We start from the raw sequence: 26,179 nt of genomic DNA, 5'->3' as shown, positions 1-26,179 counted from the left end.
AAAGTCTAGTTCAAATTCTGTATCTAGTTCAACAAAACTTAAATCCGAGCCCACTAAGTCTGTTAAGTTCGCTAAGAAGATGGAACTAGTTGTTGCACAACGGACACGTTCAGAACGTTTAGTTAAAGTATCAGCAAGATACTCCTCATAGTCTGTTAACGTAAACTTGTTCATTTTACTGGGGGGAAGGTGTTAGGGGATAGGACACCAGTCTAGAGTATTATGGGATGTAGAGAGAGAACACAGGAGGTGGAGATTAAACGTTGAGTTAGCTTATGTGTAGTGTCGTCTCTTCCACGCAATAACACGCAGCTTATAAGTTCACAGTTTCCGTACCCACTTTCACGAAAGAAAAAGTAGAAATGTGTGGCGTTGTAATATCATATGCATTTAAACAAATCTATCCACAGTAAGGTGTCGATTTAACCAACAGATTCCATGTTGCCGTGCATCTGTTTAGTGATAGATCAGAGATGGCGTCAAAATGTGGTAAGAACAGAAAAGTGGTACGCGAGCCGTTAGGCGAGTATGCCACCAATGTTTTTACCACATTTTTACGTCATCTGTGATCTATTTCTGAACAGACGCATGGCAACATGGAGTCTATCTGTTGTATATAGTAAAGATTATATTACAAGCTGATTTTTGTCACCTCTTGTGTGCACGTTGAAGTCCCAAAATTCTACAGGTGGACCGAACAAGAAGTTTGTGAAAAGTACGCGTCCAACCAGATGAACATGAGAGTGTTCGTCTTCTCACTAGAAAGTCTAAGAGACTTTTCAGAGGGGGAGGGTCGGGAATTGGTAGCTTTTCATCCCACCGTAGCACTCGTTTCTGCAAGTCTTGCTTCCCCAATGCATCCTATAAATAGGAAAATATTTCAGTCGTTAATATAACGTGATTTTAATAACTGGAAGGAAAAAAACGTTATTTTGTCAGTTTGCGTTTTATTGAACTTATTTGTTAGAGTCTGTAGTGTGCTGTTTTTAAGGCCTAATGGCTGAATTAATTCTTGCGTGACGAATTTAATATTTTAATATTAATATTAATTGCACCCGTTGGCCGTAGCTTTTATAGCTGAAATTTTAAAAAAATTGAAATTAAAAATGATCTTGTTGAAAAACAAACCCTATGCATAGTTAAATAGAAATATAAACTAAAACATATAATTAAAAACGAGGAAAATATTTCGGTGAAGGATCTACAGTCTTGGACAATTAAAATTGAGACCACCTCTCCCCCCATTTCAATGATCGATAATAAAGTGGCGCGTTTTGGTATTAGCGCGAGTTCATCATTGATTCGGGGAGAGAGGTGGTTTTGTTTGTTATTTTATTCCGACTAAGATTAGCTACCCTTCAATTTTTTTTCATAATCTGTCATGTGACCTTGGGCGTGATCTTGGGGTTACCGGGAAAGGGAAAAGCATGAACGTAAGTGAAGCTAATGTGAGTGTTGGCCTGTAGTACAGGGTACGCAGTGCGAAAACGCGCGCGTGGGCGAGAGCAGCCTGCGAGCAGTCTCGCGAAGAACGCGCGAGGGCAAAATGATCATATGTCTCGCGCGGCCGTTTGTTCCTCTCGTGTTCCCCTCGTGCGTTCATTCGTGACAAAAACACATTCTACGTATGCTCGCCCTCGCGCTCATGTATCGGACACTCAGGTCGTGTCTCACACTTCCTATTCGCCCTCGTGGTTCGTGATTGTGTATCGCACTCTTTTCGTACTTCTAGTTTCGCCGTCTCCCTCCCCTTTGAACGCCTGCCACGCAGACTATCGCGCTCCGGGCTCTGTCCTGCTAAACTGCATTGTGACCTTTGTGGTCCTAAATATTTAATTGTGGTCTTTACCCCTACCCTTAAACAGTAATACTGAACTGAAGTAAAACTGGCTTGCCTTAGTATCACTGGAGATCTGGCTAGTATTTTCTTCCAGGGAATGCTCTTCTGGTTTTGTCGCTGTGCATAGAAGTGACGAAGGGGGCTTGTTTTCATGAAACACTCTTGTGAACGCAAAACGAGGACTCGATAATCGGTACATTGCCCTGGGTAAGTGTCTACCGATGTTCGACTTCAATACTTCGAAGTCACTTTCTTATTCACTTGGCTACAAGGGAAAGTCCACGTTAATCAATTAATCTATAAAAAGAACTGACCTGGCAGATTTCACATCCGTTAATTCCGAGAAAAGGGATTGTGCAACGAAGATGTCACATGAGTTGTAGCGTTACACGAGCCAACCACGAGCCCAAGTCATCCTCGAGTCACGAGTCAACCACGAGTCAAACCAAATTTTTTCTATTTTTTTATTTTTTTTATTTCGCCCCGAAAAAAGAAATAGATTGTAGGAAATAAAATATATGAATATAGATTGTCTTAGCAGTTATCAACAGGACATTTTAATAACGGGCTCACCTCGATCGCGCCGCGCGCCTCAGTAGGTGGCAAGTCACGTCATTCACAGCGTCTGTCCATTGCAGATTATCAAGGTAAAATTGTCTTATCCAAAAACAGTGTGTGACATGAATCCAGTTGATTGTAAATAAATCGCGAAATTAAAGACCCGCGAATAAAAACACTGCGAAATTTAAACACGCGAAATTTTAAATTTTACACCCATACAGAAAATTCAAATCACAGGAAAAAAAAAACAACGATAAACTTGTAACAACAACAACATGTACGGGATATTATCGACAAATACACCAGGTATTAGCTGGTTTTACGGGTAAGTTCCATTTTGTATCTTCTCTTGTGAAATAACAGAACTAGGCCAAGTTATAAAAAGTTAATTTTCAAATATGCCTTTAAAATGCGTTTTGCTTGTTTTCGGTTATCTAGGAATTTTAAAAAGTTCAGACTTTTGAATAATAAAATGAAGTTGAGAATGCTTGAATCGCGAAATTGTATGACCTTTTTTCATATTCGCGAAAATAACTTCCCCCCCCCCCCCCCACCTCCCGCAACTATTTTAAGAGTTCACTCATTTTGCAAGTGACACAAAACGGATAAGCATCAATCCGAGATAAAGAATATTTCGGTTTATCTTTGAACCAGTTCTCTGATCAAGCATTACTTGACAGCAAACAATTGCATCTAAATGTTTCAGTTTCCATATTTCACCTGAACGTAGCAGATTGCAGACATGGCATTGAGCAAGACGAATATTGCAGTGGTTCTCCTGGTCGGCTTTGTCAATTATTTGGAATGGGCTGTAGTTATGACTTCAATATACCCATATATCCTGTCTGTGAGTATCTATTTCTTTGTTTTGTTTAGGATGTGTTCAATTTGCAGGATTTGCTGGTGACGATTTCGTTGACTCCATGAAATTTTAAAAACGTGCCGATCAAACCGGAAATGGTTTTCCACATTCAAGAAGGATTTCTTCCTCCATGTTTTCTGTTGGCGAGCTTTACAATGTTTTCCAGGTAAAATCTAGTGAAATTCGCTGACAGAAAGCATTTTTAGGGAAACAGGACATCAAGCTGAAGTTGTCTGCCAATTCACTGCCAATTCGCCATCTGCCAATTCGACCGGCTGAAACTGTCTGCCAATTCGATTTAAAATTCAGTAGTGGAAATTAGAACATAAAATCATTTAAATATCTTTACCAATTGCTCAAAAACAATTTCTAGCTGCATTGAAAGCTATTAATTTGCGCCAAACGCTCACGTAAATTTGTAAAAAGATGCTGTAAATATCCTTTGTTCAGAAGTGAATAACTCGTTGCGTGACTTTTCAATTGACACCAACGTGGTATCGTTTGAAAGCTTACCGTCTTATTAGTCCATCTCAACGGCTTCTACACCCATCTCAACGCAATTACTATCGAAAAATTGCAACCGAACATCGTGCTTTCATAACATACACACTTGTACTGGCTTTTCCGGAAGTGAATAACTCGTCACGTGACTTTTCAATTAACAGCAACTTGGTATCATTTTAAAGCTTACCGTATTGTAAGTCCATCTCAACGGCTTCTACACCCATCTCAACGCAATTACTATCGAAAAATTTCACCCGAACATCGTGCTTTCATAACACACACACTTGTACTGGCTTTTCCGGAAGTGAATAACTCGGCACGTGACTTTTCAATTGACAAGAACTTGGTATCATTTTAAAGCTTACCGTATTGTAAGTCCATCTCAACGGCTTCTACACCCATCTCAACGCAATTACTATCGAAAAATTGCACCCGAACATCCTGCTTTAATATAACATACACACGTGTACCCGCTTTTCCGGAAGTGAATAACTCGTCACGTGTGTTTTCAATTGACAGCAACTTGGTATCAGTTTAAAGCTTACCGTGTTATTAGTCCATCTCAACGGCTTGTACATCCATCTCAATGCAATTACTATCGAAAACTTTCACCCGAACATCGTGCTTTGATAACATGCACACTTGTACAGGCTTTTCTGGAAGGGAATAACTCGTCACGTGACTTTTCAATTGACACCAACTTGGTATCACTGTAAAACTCACCATCTTATTAGTCCGTCTAAACGGCTTTTACACCCATCTTAACGGGCTTTCTAAAACAGACATGACTTTTATTGGTCAGCGGTATATTTTTGTATTTTTTTTAATGTCAGTAAGAAGAAAAATTATTGGAAAGAAAACGGAAAGGCAGAGTACGTTCTGATTTCAACCATTGAGCGCGCGTTAGATGAAACTAAACACCCTTAAATAGGGGAATCAATTTGGGGTTTTCCTTTCGAACGTAACAGTCTCTTGGGTGTAGGCTGTTTACGATTGCTTCTTCTCTGGACCTTGGCAAGCTCCCTTCTCTGCTTCTTTTCTTTAATGAGGGAATCCAATTCAATGCCATACGGTGTCTTGGTTGGCACATTTATCCCCAGACCGATCCCTGTGGCCATCTCGTACGAGCATTTTTCCAAGTCCATGATGATTTTCGTCACTGCCTCAAAAACAAGAACGGTATTGACATAATAGCACTGGTCCGGGATATATTCCGGCAAGTCGTACTTCAAGAAAGTATCCATATATGCCATAAGTGGGACAAAGCCTTTTCTTTGTTTTGGTTTTGCCTTGAAAAGGTGTTCTAAATGACGCATCACATCTGGGAAGATGTAATAAGAAAATGTGTTTGCGCCCAAATCGTAGGTTTCAAGATTCTTGTACTGCTTCTGGTATCCTCCGAGCAACAACCACGCTTGGTGCCGCTCCAAGTGAGGAAGGGGTGTATCCTCTGATGGTGGGACGCCTGCTATATCCAGAAGATAACCTTTCATCGCCTTCACCCTCTCCTCCACCATCTGGGGGGTCACCTTGAAGCGATACTCCAACTGTTCTTCTTCAGTATCTTCAACTACTAGATTAATTACCACAGCATCGTCTGCATCTTCTGTGGGCGTGTACAGCCTTTTGGATGCTTGTGGAGCTTCGTGTCCCTTCATGTCTTTAGTAATACTTTCAGCTAGTTTTCTTTTCTTCACCTGTTAACAAATTTTAATTCAGCCATGTAGGGCTTACGTTCAAGGATCAACACACAGCCCTACATATGTACATTTCAGCCTTTCTGCTATTACCAGTGTTATTTTTCCCAGGCCCTTAGCTTTTCACTTTGTTATGAATTTTCATTACCAACCTTTAATTTTGAGCGACGTCTGAGCTGCGTCTTTATACCCTGCTGGCAACTTTCTGTGGCGTCTGCAGTCACTACAGCGAATTCAGTACAAGTCAGTTATTCATTGTAAGAAATCCAGAATTTAAATCTACTAATTATTGAGGTATTGTATCGGCCTAAGGTTGTCACTGATCTCTGCTCAATGCATCTTACCTATATCACCCTGTGGGCAAAACGGCACTGTGTCTCCAAATCGTGCGAGATTCGTAAAGCTGTAACATAAGATTTGAGTTCGTTACGTTATATCGGGACATGTTGATTTATAATGTACAAGTTTACATACTATATCGTACGATGTTGTCTTGTCCTGCTTGAAGTTAAAGGAATTTATACTCACGATATTCTTCCCTCCAGGATCTCATAGGCCATTTGCATCCTTAGTCTTTTTACATTTGCCTGTTGGCGAAAGTTGCGTTGTAAAGGATGTAAGTTGGTGAAGCTCGCTATTCCGCTTCCTAAAAATACTTTCTTAGACTTTAATTGATAAGTATATCAAAGAAATTGGGCGAATAAGGTTCTACTTAAACAAGAAAAATTTTTTCGGCTTCTACCTGCGTATCTTACCTTTACTTGTAACATTTCGGTCACCAACTTAACAAAAAAGGTGGATCGCCAGAGGTTATAAATTGCTTTTATCATGCCCTGCTCTGGAGGACCATTGACATATTCGGTGGCGATTTTTGCCAGTATGACCCTTCCTTCAGTCCTGCAGCCATGCGGGTTTCATTTGGAAGCCCAGTCTCTGCTATCAACTGAGCCAACTGCTGGTAATCAAGAGCGTGGTGGGCCCTGGATTTCTGTTGTGAATGAATTGCAAAGAAGGTGGTACCCCATTAGAAAAGCTAGTTATAGAATTAGAACAAGAGTTATACGTACCTTTCGTGGCATTGTTCTGGACTTGAGTGTTATCCGAATCCGGCAATCAAGTGGACAGTCCTTACTCTTTACATTCTTGTCATTCGTGTGCTTGCTTGCTTCGATTGCTCTTTAACATTGCATCCAACAACGGAAAGACAAACAGTTCGGTAGATTTCTGATTTTATTTATTTTGATTGGTGAAAGTATTTGTGTTTTAACAGAACAATTAAAGAGGACACTTGAATGGACAATTTACCAAAGTATGTTGTTCCCGATAGAAATAAGAATAAACGTTGACGTTCAATTTAATTAGACAACCAAAGGTACAATTTAAAAAAAAGGAAAAAAAAAATGAGAACCGCGCTTTCTCCAGTGGAAACAGAATAAACTTGAAAGCAAAAGAAGATAAACTTATTTAACGCTATCACAAGTGTTGAATTTTTAGTTTTCATCGATAGCGATGTTGGCAATGGGAATGCCTGTATGATAACAATCGTCGGTCAAATGGCAAGGTAAACAACTGATTTAGGGCGGCGGTGGCATCAATCGTTCGCTCCTGTCAGCTGAAAGCCCACGGTTGATGGTCGTTGATGATAATGTTCTTTTCCCAAGTTTCGTAATCACCATCTCACGCTATTTCCTATAATACTGATTACAAACAGCAACGTGGATACCGCTAATTAGTACGGTTTCCATTTTGTCTTGAAACTCAACAAGCCATGCGATGGAAATCTTAAATATGCCTGGAAAGATCATGTGCTTTTCTTTTAAAAAGTAATTGGGTTGAGATGGGTGTAGAAGCCGTTGAGATGGACTTACAATACGGTAAGCTTTAAAATGATACCAAGTTGCTGTCAACTGAAAAGTCACGTGACGAATTATTCACTTCCGGAAAAGCCAGTACAAGTGTGTATGTTATGAAAGTACGATGTTCGGGTGCAATTTTTCGATAGTAATTGCGTTGAGATGGGTGTACAAGCCGTTGAGATGGACTAATAAGACGGTAAGCTTTCAAAGGATACCAAGTTCGTGTCAATTGAAAAGTCACGTGACGAGTTATTCACTTCCGGAAAAGCCAGTACAAGTGTGTGTGTTATTAAAGCACGATGTTCGGTTGCAAGTTTTCGATAGTAATTGCGTTGAGATGGGTGTAGAAGCCGTTGAGATGGACTTACAATACGGTAAGCTTTAAAATGATACCAAGTTACCGTCAATTGAAAAGTCACGTGACGAGTTATTCACTTCCGGAAAAGCCAGTACAAGTGTGTGTGTTATTAAAGCACGATGTTCGGGTGCAATTTTTCGATAGTAATTGCGTTGAGATGGGTGTAGAAGCCGTTGAGATGGACTTACAATACGGTAAGTTTTAAAATGATACCAAGTTGCTGTTAATTGAAAAGTCACGTGATGAGTTATTCACTTCCGGAAAAGCCAGTACAAGTGTGTATGTTATGAAAGCACGATGTTCGGTTGCAATTTTTCGATAGTAATTGCGTTGAGATGGGTGTAGAAGCCGTTGAGATGGACTAATAAGACGGTAAGCTTTCAAACGATACCACGTTGGTGTCAATTGAAAAGTCACGCAACGAGTTATTCACTTCTGAACAAAGGATATTTACAGCATCTTTTTACAAATTTACGTGAGCGTTTGGCGCAAATTAATAGCTTTCAATGCAGCTAGAAATTGTTTTTGAGCAATTGGTAAAGATATTTAAATGATTTTATGTTCTAATTTCCACTACTGAATTTTAAATCGAATTGGCAGACAGTTTCAGCCGGTCGAATTGGCAGATGGCGAATTGGCAGTGAATTGGCAGACAACTTCAGCTTGGTAAACAGGACCCGATCTTGAAGATTCGACTGTGAAGTTTGCGGGAGCGAAAGGTGAATATTTATTTGCTATATGCTACATTTTAGCCATCGTTTTCCGATTTCGCGATTTTGCTTTAGAGTTTAAATGCGTAACAGCTGTTACATAGTCTTACAAACTTCAACTTTTAATTTACTCCCAAATGCAAACGATCAATACGATCAATGAACATCTTGCAAATGGTTTTCTTCGAAAACCTAGCGTGACCCAAGATGTAGTCACATTGAGTCACACAGCCGGTTTGATTTTTCTGCTGGTAAAAGTAAGTTGTTCAGGAAAACAAAGATTAACTCAAGATATCACATTTGAAGGAAATTGTATGAAAAAACGGGCAAGGAATTAATCGGAGGTCATATCAGCAGTTAAATTGTCAGAAACTTTACCAGTAATATTTTAGGATAGTGATTTGTTTTAGCCCGGATTTTAGTTAGGGAATGAATGAATGAATGAATGAATGAAAGACTTTATCAAAGTATCAATACTATTTAGCTTAAAAAACTAATTGGGGACACTATTTACACAATAAAATATACCTTAGCTACATAAAGTTAAAACTATTAACAATTTAATGATAATGTATAACATAAATAAATAAATAAATAAATAATTAAATAAATAAATAATAAATAAATAAATAAATAAAAGATATCATATATATATATATAGAAAGTTAAAAAATTGTGAGAACGGGCAACTTCTGACGTAAAAAAGATTAAAAAGTTTAATAAAAAACGTTTCGGTCGGAGACCTTCTTCAGTTATTACAACTTTTGAATAAAAACGAGCTTTAAATAAGATTAAGGTGCTAGTGATTACGTAATTACAAGTGACAATTAATAAAAGTACAAAATCACGTAAAAGAGCAAAAAGTGGTGTTAATTAACAAAGAACAAAAAACAAAATCAACAAAGCGAAAAAATATTGAATAAGTCAAAAACAAACTATTATGAAAATAATCGGCAGAGTCTGAGAGATAAAAGCTAAAAACTAAAAGACCAAACTGGCTAAAACAAATAAAATAACCGAAGAGGCAACGCGGCAAGCATTGGAAAAAGTAAAACCTTCCCCTACATATAACTGAAAACATCAACTGTAACAAAATCCCAAAACGAGGCCTTTGGAGCCTGAAAGGGCAAATTAGCAACAAAATCCCTGGAGGGGCCCTTAAATAATATTAATCATAATAAGATCCCTTGACAGGGCTTTTGATTCTAATCAACACCTAAAAGGCTGACAAAATCCAAGAAAAGGGCCTTTCAACGATCAATCAATAACGTACAATATAGGAAAGGACTTCATTAATTATAACAAATTCTATTTTTCGAATGAAATTCCTTTCTTTTATTTAAGCCATGGGGTGCCAAAGAGAACAGCTGAGCACTCCAATAAGCCTCTTTTGTAATTAGAAGCCTATTGATCTCCTCAGAGTTGTTTGGGGTCTGTACCTGATCAATACATTGAACGAAAAGTCATCTAGAGTGTGTGGGATTTTGTTAAAATGTATTGCTACTTCACAAGTTGTTTTGTTTGTGAGCATATTGGAGTGCTCAGCTGTTTTTGAGCTATTAAGAGTAGTAGGTCTTTACTCTTAATACTGATTTTAAAACTCTTAACATTAGGTACTTGGTGACCTTCGAAAAACGCAGTGCATCAGTAAGATTTTGTTATTTACAATGTTTCCGTGTTAACGTTTCCATCCGTCAGATCTTTTGCTAACGCACGAAACCTCAGAGGGGGTCCCTCCGGTATGTGTCTAAAGTAGGCTAACCACCTTTTTTCTTTCCAGCTATCTAAGAATAGATCTTCTGCCGCTGTATACCTCTCCTTGGCCCAGAGCTTATTTCCCTTGGGACAAGGAATCTCTCAGCCACTAGCCAGCCTACTTGTCAAGAAACTCCGTCAAATCAAGATTGTTCTCGTAGCTTCTCTGATAATCGCCATTGGTGGAAATGTGATGTACATTGCTGCGCAGAAAGCCAACTCTGTTTTGCTTATCATTCTGGGAAGAGCGTTGGCTGGTTTCGGTGCAGGTGAGAAAATCAACGAATACTTCGGAGTCCTTGTCGGTGATAAGCCATCAGTTTCCACGTACAAAAATCCCGGTAGCCTCCAGAGCTAACGGTGATGATGCCTCGAAGTGTTTAGTAGAATCTCGATCGTTTTAGTGGTAAAGGATCGTCATTTCCCGGGAGAGGCGCTCCTATACAAAAGAGATGGGGGTGCTCGTGGGAAATTTTGAAAAGAACTCCTAAGAGGTACCAAGATATTTTTTTGAATTGCTTTTTTCCCCTAAGAAGTACCAATTCTAAAACAAGACATTAACTGACACTTTCATAATTTTTTAATAGCGATAAAAACGACTGCTTCAAATACCTTCTACGCTCAAACTTGATTGTCATATCTTTTTCGGCTCAATACCCCAAACGTACCGCGAAAGCTCTCGCTGTGGACTTTTTGAAGCTAAACACCCTAAGAGGGACCAAAAACCAAGTTTTCAGCCCGTAATAGGTACAACGAGCACCCCCGTTCTTCAATTCACCAAGGAGAAAAACATGAAAGAGGCAACAATGATGGCTAAGATTGTTACACAAGACAAACCTAGTGTGTCACCTAGTGAATCTAGTGAACCTAGTGAATCAAGCGAGCACCATCCTAGCCAACACAAGCCTGTATTTTGTTTGTTCCCAGGTAGTGGAGGAGTTGCTTATGGCTTCATTGGCGCCAACACCAGTCGAGAATCCCGCACAAAGTTCATGTCCTACTACAGAGTTACATGCATGGTTGGAGTGATGTCATCCACGATCGGTAAACAACCACAAACAATATTCACTTGTCTGCCGGTGATGATAACTAAGGCAATAAATAATAATTATACCATCACAAACATAATGTCGTCTTCATGGTATTTTTTTTTTAGCAGTATTGTCTTCATAAATAATTATCATTGGGATGACCAACAGCAGCATACACGAAGCACCACCAATATCGTTATGAAGTCTCATTTTTGTCGTTTCTTCACAGCATCAGCAACTTTTTTACCCAACTTTAGCAAGAATGCTCTTGGTAAAGCAACCGGACTCGATGAGTTCTCTGCTCCAGCAACTCTCACCATCCTCTTCTTGTGTGTCTCGTTAATCCTGGTCAAATTTGCTCTGGACGAAACGAACTGTTCTCCAATCGGTGAGTTTGTTTAATTGTTGTTCATACCACAGACTACGTCAAACTAAGTCAGTTAAACATAAGAAATGTGACAACTAAAACCATAATTAAGTAATGAAGATCTGTTACACAACAAAATATTTTTGAAAACGAGTGTGCCATTATAAAGAGTAAAAACTTTCCTCGTTCACAAGGTAGAACATGTCGCTATGATCCAGAATATACCGCACTTGCTCTGTTAACATCTCCCATCAATCTAGCCACTCCCCTAGAATACACACTCCATCAACCCCTCCCTCTTGAAATCGGGATATACACCAAAGTGTTGTTTGCTTCATATTAGTTTTTGGTTTACTAAAAATGATTGGTTTCAACCATCTCTAGGAAACGCACTGACAAGAAAAATGTTATCTCCATGAACTTTATTTTTAAGGGGGCTCCAACGATGACGTGTCCGTGGTACGTTCACTCAAGTCACGTGGTGTACTTCTTGGCTTGATGCTGTATCTATTGAATGGCTATATAACCACGTGGGTTGGCTTTGTGTTACCACTGGTCGCTTACAATCATTTCCAGCTTGAGGTCATGCAGTATGGTTGGTTGATGGTTGGTGTTTCAGGCACAGCCACTGTCGCCTCACTCTCCATGGCGTTCCTATCTAAAGCCCAGTGTATGGCTAACAATAAAAACGGCGAAAGACTGGTCCTTATAGCCTGTTATATGCTCATGATCACTGCGATAGTTGTCTCCTATCTCGGCGGGCCTTCGGTAAGTGCGTAAATTGTAATTAATTCTTGAGCTTGTTGTTACTGAATTCGATTTTTGCTATTTGCGAATCTTATAGTGATCGCAAATTTTAATACTTTATTCTTTACAATGTAGAGCACCTTATCGAATTCTCCCACTGGGAGAATTTGTAAAACATTTTCGAGTAGCTTTCACTCCCTTAACTCGTTATCTCTCGAGAGGTTTTGGTGGGGTTGTCTTGCTAGGTTTAACCAGTCTTTACCATATTTTCTGATCAAAACATGTGATTTCCCTTTTACTTGAGCTCTGTAATACCTCAAATCTGAAGCGTTAACTTTTTAACAACTCTCTTTCTTGTATCATTTAAAGAGCTACCGAGTTACTTCTTTCTGTGAGTAAATGTATGAAAGATTATATATTTGAACTGCGGAGAAAGATGCAAAGATAGATTAATCATCGCAGTCATGTGAAATTAAAGCCTGAAACATTTCTGCCAAAAAAGGGATTTTCACCGTCATTTAGTTTAGTAAAACATCCCATAATTAACATCAGCATCTGCTCTTATAAACAGGGTGACCAAACTGCGTTTTTGTTTGGATCAGTTTATTTTCGCTCCTAATTTCTACTTTTGATTCATTTTATCAGATTCTAAACACTTTGCGAGTTACGGTCAAAGAAGCTCTTTTCATTGGTGGAGTAATCATGGTGTTTTTAACGTATTCTGTGGCTGGAGTAATATTACCTTCACTGACGACCAAATATGTGGCCAAGTCCATGATGGTAAGAAAAGGGACCCTTTGTAAACAACCTGAGATGAACTCGAACATGCCGTAGGTGACTGAACCATAGCATGAGGGAAATTTAGGATCTTCCCAATGCAGTCACTCACGACGAAGACTGTGCGTTGTTTTAATTTAGTTTCATATTTTTTTTCAGAACAGATTAGAAGTGTTAAACTCGGTTTTTGTTGCTTTTCATTCCTGTCCCAGTTTCATTTCTTACACTTTTCCCTACTGAAGCTGGCAAAAACATTTAGTATCTCATAATTGTAAACAGACAAGCAAGCAAACAAACAAATCTGCCAGTAGCGCGAGTTAGCATTTACCGGATCCCAATACATCACTTCCACTCCCTACCACCCCTCCCACAAAATTTCCGCGTTGAGCGTGTTAGGTAGCTCTTAGGATTTTTTTGGTAATTCGAATATTCTTAATAATGTACTTAATAATTACTCATTAATTGTATTTCCTGATTATCATTTTGTTTCATAATTTGTTTTTCTCCTTTAGCCAGTCATAATGCCTTACTGTATCACTGCGATGTCGATCGGAAAAGTGATCGCTCCACTCCTCAGCAAAGCGGAGTTAACAATCCAAGGGTGGGAGCTTCTCTTCATGGGCTCAGCTGGACTAACATTCCTAGGTGTCGCCCTGTTTTTGTTCCTTTACCGTCCACCTGAGCCAGAAGAAACCCAACTCCTTCCAGAAAATAGACGCATATCCTCGCTGGAAGTGACATTAATTGATTCAGTGGAACAAGGGCTCATGAATCCTCAAGATTAAAGACTAAAAAACGTGTCCAGATGTCAACAGATAAGTTAGGATCATCATTATGCGCATAGAAAAAGACTGTCAAGTACCAAGTACATAAATGCTTCCGTTGTATTCTACTGTACGGGAACTGTCCCGTCCCGTCCCTAGAACACGTTTCCTTTCCTGAGCACTATTTAAAATAAAGATGTAAAGACTCTTTTAACGAGGTTCATTCTGCTAGCTATTTAATGAAAGAAGTAGCTTACAAAATGATTAAAAACAATTGATTTATGTGTAATAAGTTTTAATGTACACATCAAATGACCAAGCGAGGTACAGCTGAAAGAATTAAAACAAGAAGAATTGGCGAATCCTGGTTAGAAGGTATGTTAGTAGTGTACGGGGACTGAACTCGTTATTGACTCATGGTCCCCAAATTGGCAATTCAGTTTTTAGTGCTCCATTACATTAATCTGGCTAAAATGAAAGTCTTTGTTTGGTTTCCAAGGAGAAACTTTTGGCGCTCTTGGGGTTCTGTCTCTTACAAGACCCTTTTTGCACAGGCAGAGGTGGTGCTTCATTACCACATTAGAACAGAACTTTTGGCCTCTCGCTCTTAATTGTCAGTACATTTTCTTTCCGGGGCATTTCCTTCAGGCCAAGTTTTTGATTTTAACTCCCAAAGGTTTTCTCAACCTCGGTCCCAGGGTCTCTCATCTCCCCGCCATCCCGGAGAGAGGAAGAGGGAGGACGGGAAGATGAGAGATCCTGGAAACGAGGTTGAGGTTTTCTTTCCGCTGGTCAGTGGAAACCGATATGGATCTTCGTCTATTTGTTTCCTTTCTTTCCTTCTAAATCAGTTAACAGCTTCATTTGAACCTCAGAACCTCTTCATGTTCTTGTCTAATAGTTATGCACATAACAGGAGAGCCCTGAGGGTAGCCGATAGTGTGCCTGTACATTGACATGCAACCTTGGTAGCCACATTTTTTTAAAAGTTATAACTTCTAAGTTTAGAATAATTAAGTCACAGCAGAAACTGACTCTGACAGAAACTGACTGAATGAGAGCGCTTGATAGTGAAATACCTTATTTGGGCACTTAGTCACAAAGGGATATGTATTTGGTCATAAAAATTCACAGCATTCTTGATTTTGATTGCATTTTATTGGTCAACTCTCTTACATACGGTTTTAGTTATAAACATAAATTAATATATAGGTACAATTCCAGGGAATGAATAAGCTCATTGCTAATATGTAATAATGCTTTTGGAACTCACTACAGAAAAGTAAGTTTTCTATTCAAATTCCTAGCTGTACATCCTAACGAAACCTTGCAGGAGGCTTTTATTTTCAAATACAAATTCTAACTTGTAAAGCTCTCATCCCAATTGTTTAGTCTTTAAAGTAATTCCAGCGAAATAGAACTCACTTTAGATTTTCTTTCAAACTTTGCCTGTTGGCTGCTTATATCAAGAGAACTTAAAATTTGAAATAAAAAAGGGGGTCCTCATATTCGTTTAGGAGCAGAAGGACCCTCAATAAACCCCATAATTGCTGAAATTATCTTTTTTCAGAAACTTTTATATTTGAACCATTCACCTTAAGTATTAAGAGTGCAGAAAAATAGAGAGAAAATTAAGCGAGAAATATAACAATGGATGTATTGAATAAATGTTAAGGAGCAGTTTGATGTACGTTTCATGATAAGGGCACTCATATTTTAGTTGACAGGGATGCAAAAAAGTTCCAATCATGCAGTGTTCTGGGGCCACGTATATCTTTTACGAGTGCTAGCTATGCTCTCAATTTCCGTGATAACTTTTTACTCTGCAATAGAAATTGGTCCATATTCACTGTATAGAAAGAAGGTGATCTCTGCCTTCAAACTAAATTTAAAAATAGATAGGTCCCGGTGCTCGTTTCCGAGAAAACAACGATGATTTATCTCTCGTAAGCCAAGAGACACTATTTTGTATATGTTGTGTATGTGCACGCGCTCCTGAGCGCCCGCTAATGACGCAAAAATTAATGAGAACGAGATCTCAGCAAGTATCTAGTTGTACTTTATGATGGCTAGTCCCAGTCCTTTCTTAGGCTCCCCGTCATAATGTCCATTAACAAACTTCTCGTACACAGGCCAGCTGCGATGATAGATGACAGCCACGTTGTCTGTCCTGAAGATGTTTTTGCTGGAGATTATGAAAGCGAGTTCTTTCAACAAGTAGTAAACTCCCTCTTGGATGTTTTCGTCTTCTTCGAGCTTAAATAATTCAGAGGATTCTAAAAGAGGAAGATTCATAAACAGTCAATGATGGTACATCAACAAGATGTGGATGGAACACTGAAGAAAAAGCCGTACCATCGACGGGATGCTGCAGAGAATGATTGTGGCTTAGCATAATAAATACGAAGAGCTGTTAGTGTCTCTAGCGGTCCTGTTATTACTATAGTTACATGGGAAAGCAAAAATGATTCTATTGCCAAAAAAACAACAACATCAACAGCAAATTATTAAAGCAAGAGCTAACGATCCAAAACCCAGCTTTTCCAAAGTCAATAGATGGTTTTCACTGTCACGCAACGAAAAAATAAATCGAAAACTATTCAGTGGATAAAGTCAAGAAATTTTGATATTATAGGAGACAGGTAAAGGAGAAACTTCTCCAATTTTTGGGTCTCTGCGTTTTCCCAAACTTCAGATATTCGTCGAAATGTTTTGCGCAAATTTACAGAGCCCAGTATGGAACCGCCATGTTGGTGGAGCTCTGTGCTCCACCAACATGGCGGCCGGAAAATAGTGCAAACATCTGCAACTTACTTTGGCTATCTAGGTGACTGATTATCTGAACTGAACCAACAAACATTTACACAAGCACTTTCCCTAACACTTTAACTCCTAAAAAGGTTAAAAATCATTAGATAAGTGTATATTTCTCCACAAACGCGATCGGAGTGGTATGTCACGCACCGACATAACTCTGAACTTCAAACGGCACTGGTTTCTAAACCAAGCACACTATTAAGCTTAAAAGTTGTAAACAGATTTAAGTTTAGATCCCCTTATGCCTTATGAGGATAAAAATTTTCGTGGCTCTTTAGTTTTGGATTTTGGAATTTGATGACGTCACGTGAAAACGATCTATACGGCGGTTTCGAGCAGTTAATTTACCTTAATCAACTAGCACTAAAGTTTTGGAAGAAAGAAATCGTTTCATTTCACAGGAAACAATTTGTCTTTATCAGTCATACCTGATTCACTCTCATCGGAAGATGTGACATCTTTGCCTAAGACCTTGGCAGTAGATATTGCTACATCGAGACGGAAGTTGGAATTGTTCTTATAAAACTTGATGACGAACTCCAAAGCTTCTAGGTAAGCTTCGTGTGTATCCACCTCTCGCGTCCAGTCCAACATGTAAAATTCTCCGGCCATTTCCTCAAACCTGCTTACCTGCGGAGAAATTTTACAAGGCATAAAGAACAAACTAATGCACATCAGCTCTCCTAACCACTGGACATACTAATGACTTAATGAACCATCTCGTTTGTTGTTTTGTTGTATATTTTGTCTATAGTTGTAAATGCGCTTAATAGCTACACCTAGCTAGTTCACAGGATGCCACCAGGAGCCCATCACTTGGAGTGAGCAACTACCCCATATTCCTGTCACGGCGTTTTCGCAGACCGATCTATTTTTGGTTTGAATTTACCGCGAATTCTAAAACTCAGTGACCAATCACAAGCACGGACTTAATTTCTAACTGACGTCCTCATTTCACCGGAAGAAGAAAAAAAAATGGCGGAGTGAGGCGAGGAATCCTCTGATAGTTCTAGTCCTTCTAGTGTAGACCGGTCTGTAAAAATGCCTAGTGCGGGAGTTGCACGCTCCAAGGGATGGGCTCCTGATGCCGCTTAACTGAAAGAAACAAATATATCAACTAAACATCATAGGCTTAAAAATCCCAGCTGATGGGAGGTAGACCAGTTGGCTAGTTACAAGCATGACCGAGGAGTTGAACTAGGGTCTACCGAGAAACAACTCCAGCTAAGTGTCAGAAAGGGACTTGGACCTGCTATCTCCACGTTATCTCCCTGACATGGAATTTAGATGGCTACTCGGCCGTATTTCTGAAATGACGTAGATACATGCTGTCGACAAAGGAGTTCAGCATTAAGACAAAACTTAATAAATTGAAATCGAGAGATGCCAACAATTCAAAAATCCGCCAAAGGTGAAAGTGGTTGTGAACTCAAGAGACGTCAAACAGTTATGTGAATTGGAGACGATCAGCGGCACTTCTCGCAATTGGATAAAATTTTATTTAACACTTGCTCACGCTATATTGGACGATGAATTCCGATGAAATATCACGTTCAAAGTAAAACTGGTGTTTTAAGAATTTTTCTTATTTTCTGTCCTGGTCCTCAAAAGACATATGTGCCAGGAGTTTTGCAATCCGGTGCTAATAACTTATTATAGTTCACAACTAAATTTTCTCCGATTCTTATTGGCTTAAACTGATCGCATGACGCGATGATGTTCGTCCGCGGCGAGACACTATTAGCCCAAAATGCCCGTCCAAGGAAAATACCCGGATGGATAGTTCTCGTCCGTAAAAATTTTTTCTGTAAACAAGCGGGCTTATAGAAAATAAACAATTGAAATTGTATTAAGTGGGTTTTGTCTGTTTTCTTTTTCAAATTTTAGATTTGGCTTTCACGGCTTTCATCTAGAAAAGTTGAAAATAATTCAGTATGATATTTGAACTGGCGCACGGAAGAAAATTTAGTGGTGAACAATCAAGACCATAGAGTGTTTATGTCTCGGAACTATCGGTCTGATAGTTGCCCCTTGGAAATTTGATGATGTTCTTAAAAACTATCATATTTTCCCTTGAAGCTTCGCTTCTCGGGCAAATATTTGTTTTAAGAACATCAAATTTCCGCGGCGGGCAACTATCAGCCGATAATTCCTCGACAGAAACACTCTGTTGTTTAATTAGTCATTAATTCTGTTATTGTTATATATCACAATTTAAAAAATAGGTCCGCAATGCGAATTAGTGTGGAATTTCAGTCAAATAAAAATTGATGCGATATGGATAAATCAGAGAAATTGTAGCTTTACAGTGAATATTTTGCATTTTGTCACGTTGAAGTGATGAATGTCGAGTAAAGATACCGTACAGTCCTGGTTATAAGACCCGAAGCTGCAGACGAAAAAACGGTTACAGGAGAAACATGTTTGGACTTTAGTTTCCAGGAAATTTTCTCTCTTAGGGTTTGGTTACACGGGGCTCTTTTTACTGTGGTAAATGACCCTTGTACCACGGGAAACTGCATTTAGTGAGTATGACCAATACTTCCGGAGGTAAATTTCCCGTGGTTAACACCCATGGATACGTCAAAAAGATCACATGCAGCGCCCTTGACATTTAATGTGGTAAGTTGCAATGGTGTTTTGATGTCCAAGGTAAACGAGCAAATCACGATTCTCCGTTTGACATTAATACGTAAGCGAAAAAGAAAAATGGTTTTCCTCCGTGTGCCATTTTTGTTACCTCGGCAAAATCCCGTGTAAACCGTTGGTTCAAAGCGTATACTAAAACCCAGCAAACAAAAAATAGAGTCAGCAGACATATAGCCCCAAGTTATTAAGGGGGGGGGGGGGGGTTGATTGACAGATTAAAGAGTCATTAAAGTAAACACAGTTTGCAGGTTAGGCTTGTTCTTCGCAGCAGGTCGAGCACGGGCGAAAACAAATGGCATCATCGCAAAGCACGTGCACACGAGACGGTTTGGTTTTTAGTTGTGATTCTGGACCGTGCAATGATCAATAACGTGGCCTGTTCGTCGGGATGCGAGATGACGTGCTATTGTGCTTTTGTTACATAACTGGGACAATTATTCATTCTGTTCACGAACACGACTTTTGAATCGCGTTGGCTTGGGGACGTTTACTGTGGGAACAGCTTTATTTCATTGGCTGTTTTTTAACTACATTTCAGTTCCGGGGATTAGTTGATTAGTTCCAGTGGAGACGCCTCAGCACCTCGGCAGACGCTCCCCCCCCCCCCCCCCCCCACCCACATGAATAGTTCAGTCTGTATTCAGTCGAAATTGTTTGGAAAAGTACTCTAAAGCCATAGGAGTAAGCCTGACCCAAGGAAAGGCAACGTAAATGTTTTCTACTTTTATTCATCAGCGGAAATATTAGAATCGGTCGCTTGTTGAACGGTATTGGTTTTAATACGATAAATCCTGTGCACGCGATTGGAAATGTCAGCTAATATCCGTGCTTCCAGCTTAGAAAACTGTATGTAAATTATACTTTTAGAAATTGGCTTTTGTGCTTAAACATGGCCAGTAAATGTGAAAATGTTTAGCATGAAGTTTGAAGGCAAATGCAAATGCTTTGGTCCTATTAATCTTGTGAGTCTACGGAAACTGCACCGTCACGCAACGTATCAACAAATCATGGTTTACAGAGGGGACCTAAACTTGCTAACCATAAATACACAGGAAATTACTGGACTTTGTCATTATGTTACATCTGTCCGTAAAACTTGGCTGTTCCGAAAACGCGGAGTGCGGAAAAGAAAAATTAAAAGTGAAGTCAACAGTCCGGAATATCCCGATATATGAGGACGGCCATGACGTCATGAAGCTATTGTTAGCAGGAAAAATGGCGGACCTTCCATGCGGACAAAGAAAATATGTTGTTTCCTGTCTCCCATAGACTCTAGTCAGCATTAAACGGGACTTTTTGTGACGAAACGTTGAGAAGGAGAATAAGCGGCCATTTTGGCAGTGGGAGAACGTGAACTGTCCTCTAATCATTGAGTTTTTTGGTGTCAAGCGACGAAGTACACGCGATTTTGTGGTCAAATATTAAGGTTAGTAAAGAGTACGCGTTATTTTCTAGTATTTGCGTATTTTTAATTGAGCTGTGAATATTTTTTACTGGTTCTAGTGTTGTTAAAGTTTCATCATGCCAAATTCCACGGTTGTAAACAACGCCAATATTTTGTAAACTCTCTTTGAATCTGAGGCCTTACAAGTGTACTTTGCCAGGAATAAAAAGAATTGTTTCTTTGCTAAAGATCTGGTCTTGAAAGCCGAGCTTCTCAAAAATATCTGACTGATGACACCAGTCTTCACGCTGTTGTTGTCACATAATAACTCGCTGGCCTCTTTGAAGTTTTTCAGTAATTGGCGATGTTTACCTTACTTTATTCGCCTTGAAATCCCCTAAAACTTTGCAAGGAATAAAAAAAATTGTTTCTTTGCTAAAGATCTGGGCTTGAAAGCTGAGTTTCTCAAAAAAATCTGACCGATTGACACGAGTCTTCACGCTGTTGTTGACAATAACTTGCTCGCCTCTTTGAAGTTTTTCAGTAATTGGCGATGTTTACCTTACTTTATTCGCCTTGAAATCCCCTAAAACTTTGATAGGAATAAAAATAATTGTTTCTTTGCTAAAGATCTGGTCTTGAAAGCCGAGTTTCTCAAAAAAATCTGACCGATTGACACGAGTCTTCACGCTGTTGTTGACAATAACTTGCTCGCCTCTTTGAAGTTTTTCAGTAATTGGCGATGTTTACCTTACTTTATTCGCCTTGAAATCCCCTAAAACTTTGCTAGGAATAAAAATAATTGTTTCTTTGCTAAAGATCTGGGCTTGAAAGCCGAGTTTCTCAAAAAAATCTGACCGATTGACATGAGTCTTCACGCTGTTGTTGTCACACAATAACTCGCTGGCCTCTTTGAAGTTTTTCAGTAATTGGCGATGTTTACCTTACTTTATTCGCCTTGAAATCCCCTAAAACTTTGCTAGGAATAAAAATAATTGTTTCTTTGCTAAAGATCTGGTCTTGAAAGCCGAGTTTCTCAAAAAAATCTGACCGATTGACACGAGTCTTCGCGCTGTTGTTGTCACACAATAACTCGCTGGCCTCTTTGAAGTTTTTCAGTAATTGGCGATGCTTACCTTACTTTATTCGCCTTGAAATCCCCTAAAACTTTGCTAGGAATAACAATAATTGTTTCTTTGCTAAAGATCTGGTCTTGAAAGCCGAGTTTCTCAAAAAAATCTGACCGATTGACACGAGTCTTCGCGCTGTTGTTGTCACACAATAACTCGCTGACCTCTTTGAAGTTTTTTTAAAGTAATTGGCGATGTTTACTTTACTTTATTCGCCTTGAAATCCCCTAAAACTTTGATAGGAATAAAAATAATTGGTTCTTTCGTTTAAGCAAAACAACTGCGCGCTGGTCGGTTCCCGTGTTGTTCTCTTTGTCTGCGTATCACAAGCTTTTCGTTCGCCTTTCTTCCTTGAAGAGAAGACGTCTGCTACGCAGGATTACAAAAAATATTGTCTTACGCTATACATTGTCTACCTCTGTCCTACTATGTTGATCAGCAGGGGATGGATCGGGGTTTCGAAGAGCTCTGAAAAGAGCTCCCGATCACTTACGATTTCGCTTTCCATGTTCATTGAGCAACAGGTTTTCGAATGAATCAGCTGCGCCGACAGCATACTTTTGAAATTCGCGGTAATGAATATTTCAGTTACAGTCAAGTGGTTTTCTTGAATGGGTATTGTTTAGTTTTGACAGCCATTGTTATACAGACGTGTGCTTAAGACAATAGCTCTTCCATCGAAGACGCGCCATTTTCAAATGCAACTCCAACAAGAAGTTTTCAAACTCAAAAAGCTACAGGTTCCTGTGGACCGATTTTCAAATTTGAAACGGGTTTTGTTTCAGTAAAAAGCCATCTTTCATTTGCCGTGCATGAAAATTAGGAAGGCCGGTTTAGATGGTCTGAAAATTGCTTCTGAAAACGGTCCCCATACAAAAAATGGCCAATTTTTGCCCATTTTCAAGAGCAAAAAGCTACTCCTTATACCTCACATATCAACTTACTAAACGGCTTAAATTGAAGATTCAACCTTCTTCTTCAAAAAGCCGCGCGTGAAAGTTGAAGTTTTAACTCCTGGAAACCAGAACAGTAAGTTTTATCAACGCTATTGGGCCAATTTGGACCCTTTCTTCTCTTAATCAGGAGATTTCACGACACGCAAACATTCAAATTTGCCGCTTCGCCGGTCATGAATAATTAATAATGTCCAGGCATTCTACCCGATGAATTATATGTAAGCTTTCATAATTTGAATGTGGAAATCAGACATGATATCGTTTAGCACAGCAACAAATAGATACAAGAAATATCTGAAATAAATACCAAAATGGAGAAATTTCAGATTTGCAAAGAATATATTAACAGAATTTTTGACTATCTATGCATCTGACGACACTAAAATTTTGGCTACATTTTTCTAGCTTAGTTTATTTTGTATAAAAGAACAAGAATTTCTCACTCGTATGCGTTATTGAAAATTCTGTTTTAATAATGATTTCATTTCCTCGATTTAGCCAAAATGTATGACATTTTGGACATTTACAATTTATCTTTGCTGGCATATAAGAACACGCGCGTGCTGTCGATTTCGGCCCGATAATCCCCAGATAAAGTCTCAATTCTCATATCGATCATTTCTGTGCCTAGAAAAATGCAGAGTAAAGATGCTTACCGATTGTACGGTCTCTTTCCAAAGAATGATAACAGCAGCTCGTCAAACTTAGCCCGCATTGCGTTCCGTAGTGCTTCCTTCAGTCTGAGGGTAATCGTTATCTGGGCAGAATTGTCTGTGACATGGAACGCGAACACAAACTTTCCTTTTATTTTATAATTTGGACAGTATTTATCTCAATTCGAGATAAATATATACCTCCTGAAGGCCCGCATTCATGGCATTGGAAAGTATTTGCGACTCTCTTTGTCCGCCATCTTGAATCTCTTGGTTTGTTGTGAAACACAAAACTCCAACCAAAACACGCATTCTCATTGGTTGAAACGTGAGTTTCGTGACATCACAGCCGTCCTAATATATCGGGATATTTCGGACTGTTAAAAACATAATTAAATACATAAATAAACTCGACATAGAAATTAAAGATATAAAAATAATAATTATTTTAAAAAAATTCACACCGCCTGAGGTGGACTGTTCATATTGCGTATTCATTCAGTCTAAATAGTATATTCAACTCACGATTTTCATACTTAGCAGTTCACTTTTAGGAAAAAAAGTAAAGAACAGTCCAGTTTTGACCATGTTTAGAAAATGTGAGAAATTACACCTTCGGTATCCTAGGAAAGCCGTGTTGCCTCGAAACAAACTCAAGCTTCGCTTTCCAAAAATAAACTGCCCTTGTGAATTAACCCTTGAACCATTCAACAACTTGTCAACTGCGCGTCCTAAAATAAAGTTCTGGCAATTTGATTGAAGTTTAAACTAAAACCTTGAAATATTTTCAGCGCTGAAAAATAGTAAGATAAAAAAATGTACATTGGCAAATAAAGAAACAAATAAGTACCCAGGTAAACTGAGTTGCACTTTGAGGAAACAAATTACAAAAATAAAGTATTTTCCCAAACAGCCATTTAACTGCACAGCGCCGCTTGTCTCGCCAATTCCACGTGCAACTGCGGCCATGTATTTTTTGCTGTTGGAATTTCATATCTTCTCCGGTAGAAAATTACAGATTTATGTCTTCTTCCCTTGTTTTCAAAATTTTAACTATGAAGCTATACCTATGTCAATTTTTTAGGTCAACAGTCGAGCTTTGTTTGCTAGAGCGCTGCAAGAAATCGAAACCAGACAAGTGGTTGTTGGGATAAATTTTGGCCACGCAGACTGACCTATTTATTCATTAAAACTAATATGAAATACATTATTAACAAATTATTATTTGTTAAGCTCTTGCAAATTATTATTTGTTAAGTGCCCATATTAGAAATACATAATATAAATGAGGTGGAGGAAGAGAGGAGAAGGGTTGAACTCGCTGAGTGTGTCTGGTCTGCAGACAAAGAGGACGAACTCGAGAAACATGCCACGTCTTACCAGTATACCGATCGCTAAAAGCGACGCTAAGTTATTTCTTAGTGAAACTCTTGACTATTACCAATGAACTCGCTATTGTTATCGAAGTCACAAGATTGTCTTTTGATGGTCTTGTGATTAGTGACCTAAAGCCTGAGACTCCCTCCGAATCTTAAAAACAAGTCTAAGTTCGCCAAAAACAACAGCCGATAAGAGTAATCACACTAATGACCGCCGCACAAAAACTCGTTCCCAGGGTCCTCTCTCTTGCTAGTGGAACCCAGTCTACACGCCAAGTAGAAACCACGTGACAAACACTTTGCTCTCGTACACAAATAAAGGAATAAATATCGCTGGCGCTGACAAAGTGTGGGAAATCCCACACAAATAAAATATGCTGTGACGCTCGACAGACAATTTTGCACTTTAAAAGGGCAAGAAAATATCCAGATTTTCCCTTAAAAAAACTTTATCTGGCATGATTTACTGACCTTTTCAATAGCTTTCCTGCAGTGTGATTTTAGCTGACTGGAATTTTTCTTGGCTCGTTTGACAGCATCCTTGCTTCCCAGAGCTCTGTATGTGTGTTCCGCAGGTTGCTGAGGCACGACCACAATGATTCTTCTCTTTTCCTTTCCAAGGTATTCTACATAGTCCTCGATGACACGGGATTTAAAGTAGGGATTTCCAGGACTCATCCCAAACAACACAACGCCATTGTTGGCCATCACTTCCTGGCCTGTTTGGAAAACGATGCTGTCTTCAACTTGAGCAATACTGAGGCTCATTTTGACTCAATGGCAAAAGCTTCTGTTCTCGGAGAAATACTTTTGCGTAGAAAGCCGCGAAGTAGCGTTGTTGCGAGATGCAGAGCTCGCTGGAATTACTAGCAAGTGCTTTACCAATGACACTTTTTATGTCATTCGCCACTTAAGGAATTGGCCAATTAATAGCTAAAACGGCTGGAAAGAGCTAAGTTACAATCCCCGGTTTTATTGAATGACGTGTCGATACACTTAGTACCTAATCACCATTATCGGTCACATGGATTATTCTCTCCAGGAAAATCCGTTAGAACTAATTACAAGCAGCTTGCATTTGAATTTTCATTTCTATCTTCCACTAAGAGGAAATTTCCTTTTGAACTATAATAAGATAATTTGCCAAAACATTTGCCGTTTTATATCACTTTTTAATTTTTCTCAGCACAACTAAAATAAAAACTTTTTGAATTTGAAATGTTTTCAGGTCGCAAAAGTTGAACCAGGATTACATACATACTGTTATTAGCAAAAACACCAGCTCATATCCTAAGACCAACAAAGCGAATAAAGGTCGGCACACACGCAACTAGTCCCCGCAACTAGTCCCCTGAAGAGTTTACACGAAGGGACTGGCCGCT

The 26,179-nt window shown here is 39.1% G+C and overlaps 4 protein-coding genes and 1 long non-coding RNA gene across 8 annotated transcripts in view; 1 reads left to right on the top strand and 4 right to left on the bottom strand.

Moving 5' to 3' along the window:
- The window catches only part of LOC110051124 (carnitine O-acetyltransferase-like), a 13,561-nt gene extending 11,339 nt beyond the window's left edge, over positions 1 to 2,222 (bottom strand). Inside the window, exons 1-2 of one of the 2 annotated variants that reach the window (XM_089285040.1) lie at positions 1,896 to 2,222; positions 653 to 861 (exon numbers count right to left, since the gene is read on the bottom strand). In XM_089285040.1, coding sequence (XP_089141166.1) covers positions 653 to 861; positions 1,896 to 2,039 — 353 coding nt within the window. In that variant the 5' untranslated portion in view covers positions 2,040 to 2,222. The remainder of the gene's footprint in view (positions 1 to 652; positions 862 to 1,895) is intronic. The other variant, XM_089285042.1, reaches the window with a different exon arrangement.
- A 66-nt stretch (positions 2,223 to 2,288) lies between these two features.
- LOC110051125 (uncharacterized) lies at positions 2,289 to 14,043 on the top strand. Of its 3 annotated transcripts, XM_089285044.1 has the most exons (7): positions 2,289 to 2,726; positions 3,108 to 3,248; positions 10,169 to 10,412; positions 11,071 to 11,562; positions 11,975 to 12,309; positions 12,934 to 13,068; positions 13,578 to 14,043. In XM_089285044.1, the coding sequence occupies exons 2-7, from the start codon at positions 3,144 to 3,146 to the stop codon at positions 13,848 to 13,850; spliced, it is 1,584 nt and encodes a 527-aa protein (XP_089141170.1). In that variant the 5' UTR covers positions 2,289 to 2,726; positions 3,108 to 3,143; the 3' UTR covers positions 13,851 to 14,043. The 3 variants fall into 3 exon arrangements, with proteins under 3 accessions (XP_089141170.1, XP_089141171.1, XP_089141169.1); XM_089285045.1 differs by lacking the exon at positions 2,289 to 2,726 and having other exon boundaries at positions 2,973 to 3,248; positions 11,404 to 11,562; XM_089285043.1 differs by lacking the exon at positions 2,289 to 2,726 and having other exon boundaries at positions 2,973 to 3,248.
- LOC149115558 (uncharacterized) lies at positions 4,691 to 5,460 on the bottom strand. Its single transcript, XM_089283909.1, has one exon. The coding sequence runs from the start codon at positions 5,423 to 5,425 to the stop codon at positions 4,691 to 4,693; it is 735 nt and encodes a 244-aa protein (XP_089140035.1). The 5' UTR covers positions 5,426 to 5,460.
- On the bottom strand, positions 5,485 to 6,048 carry LOC149115557 (uncharacterized). Its single transcript, XR_016206082.1, has 3 exons — positions 5,993 to 6,048; positions 5,809 to 5,867; positions 5,485 to 5,687 (listed from the first exon to the last, which is right to left on the bottom strand). It is a non-coding gene; the product is annotated as an uncharacterized LOC149115557 (long non-coding RNA).
- Positions 14,044 to 15,555: 1,512 nt separating the features above from the next.
- LOC149115556 (uncharacterized) lies at positions 15,556 to 25,655 on the bottom strand. Its single transcript, XM_089285046.1, has 3 exons — positions 25,269 to 25,655; positions 17,075 to 17,276; positions 15,556 to 16,105 (listed from the first exon to the last, which is right to left on the bottom strand). Exons 1-3 carry the CDS (start codon positions 25,563 to 25,565, stop codon positions 15,879 to 15,881), a joined length of 726 nt encoding a protein of 241 aa, XP_089141172.1. The 5' UTR covers positions 25,566 to 25,655; the 3' UTR covers positions 15,556 to 15,878.
- Positions 25,656 to 26,179: the final 524 nt, after the last annotated feature.

The sequence above is a fragment of the Orbicella faveolata genome, unplaced genomic scaffold (genome assembly GCF_042242905.1).
Source record: "Orbicella faveolata isolate gen_17 unplaced genomic scaffold, um_ofav_v1 contig_13, whole genome shotgun sequence".
Classification (NCBI taxonomy): Eukaryota; Metazoa; Cnidaria; class Anthozoa; order Scleractinia; family Merulinidae; genus Orbicella; species Orbicella faveolata.
Note: the sequence above shows the minus strand (reverse complement) of the source record. Positions and strands in the feature narration are given on the sequence as shown.

Bases quoted from the DNA above. Each gene is read 5' to 3' on its own strand.
- LOC110051125 (XM_089285044.1), top strand. From the start codon at position 3,144: ATGGCATTGAGCAAGACGAATATTGCAGTGGTTCTCCTGGTCGGCTTT. The intron at 10,413-11,070 runs GTGAGAAAATCA...GTTTGTTCCCAG, and splicing joins GTTGGCTGGTTTCGGTGCAG to GTAGTGGAGGAGTTGCTTAT. The intron at 13,069-13,577 runs GTAAGAAAAGGG...TTTCTCCTTTAG, and splicing joins ATGTGGCCAAGTCCATGATG to CCAGTCATAATGCCTTACTG.
- LOC149115558 (XM_089283909.1), bottom strand. From the start codon at position 5,425: ATGAAGGGACACGAAGCTCCACAAGCATCCAAAAGGCTGTACACGCCC.
- LOC149115556 (XM_089285046.1), bottom strand. From the start codon at position 25,565: ATGAGCCTCAGTATTGCTCAAGTTGAAGACAGCATCGTTTTCCAAACA. The intron at 17,277-25,268 runs GTCAGTAAATCA...ATTTCTCCGCAG, and splicing joins GCAGGAAAGCTATTGAAAAG to GTAAGCAGGTTTGAGGAAAT. The intron at 16,106-17,074 runs GTATGACTGATA...TTCCTCTTTTAG, and splicing joins TTCCGATGAGAGTGAATCAG to AATCCTCTGAATTATTTAAG.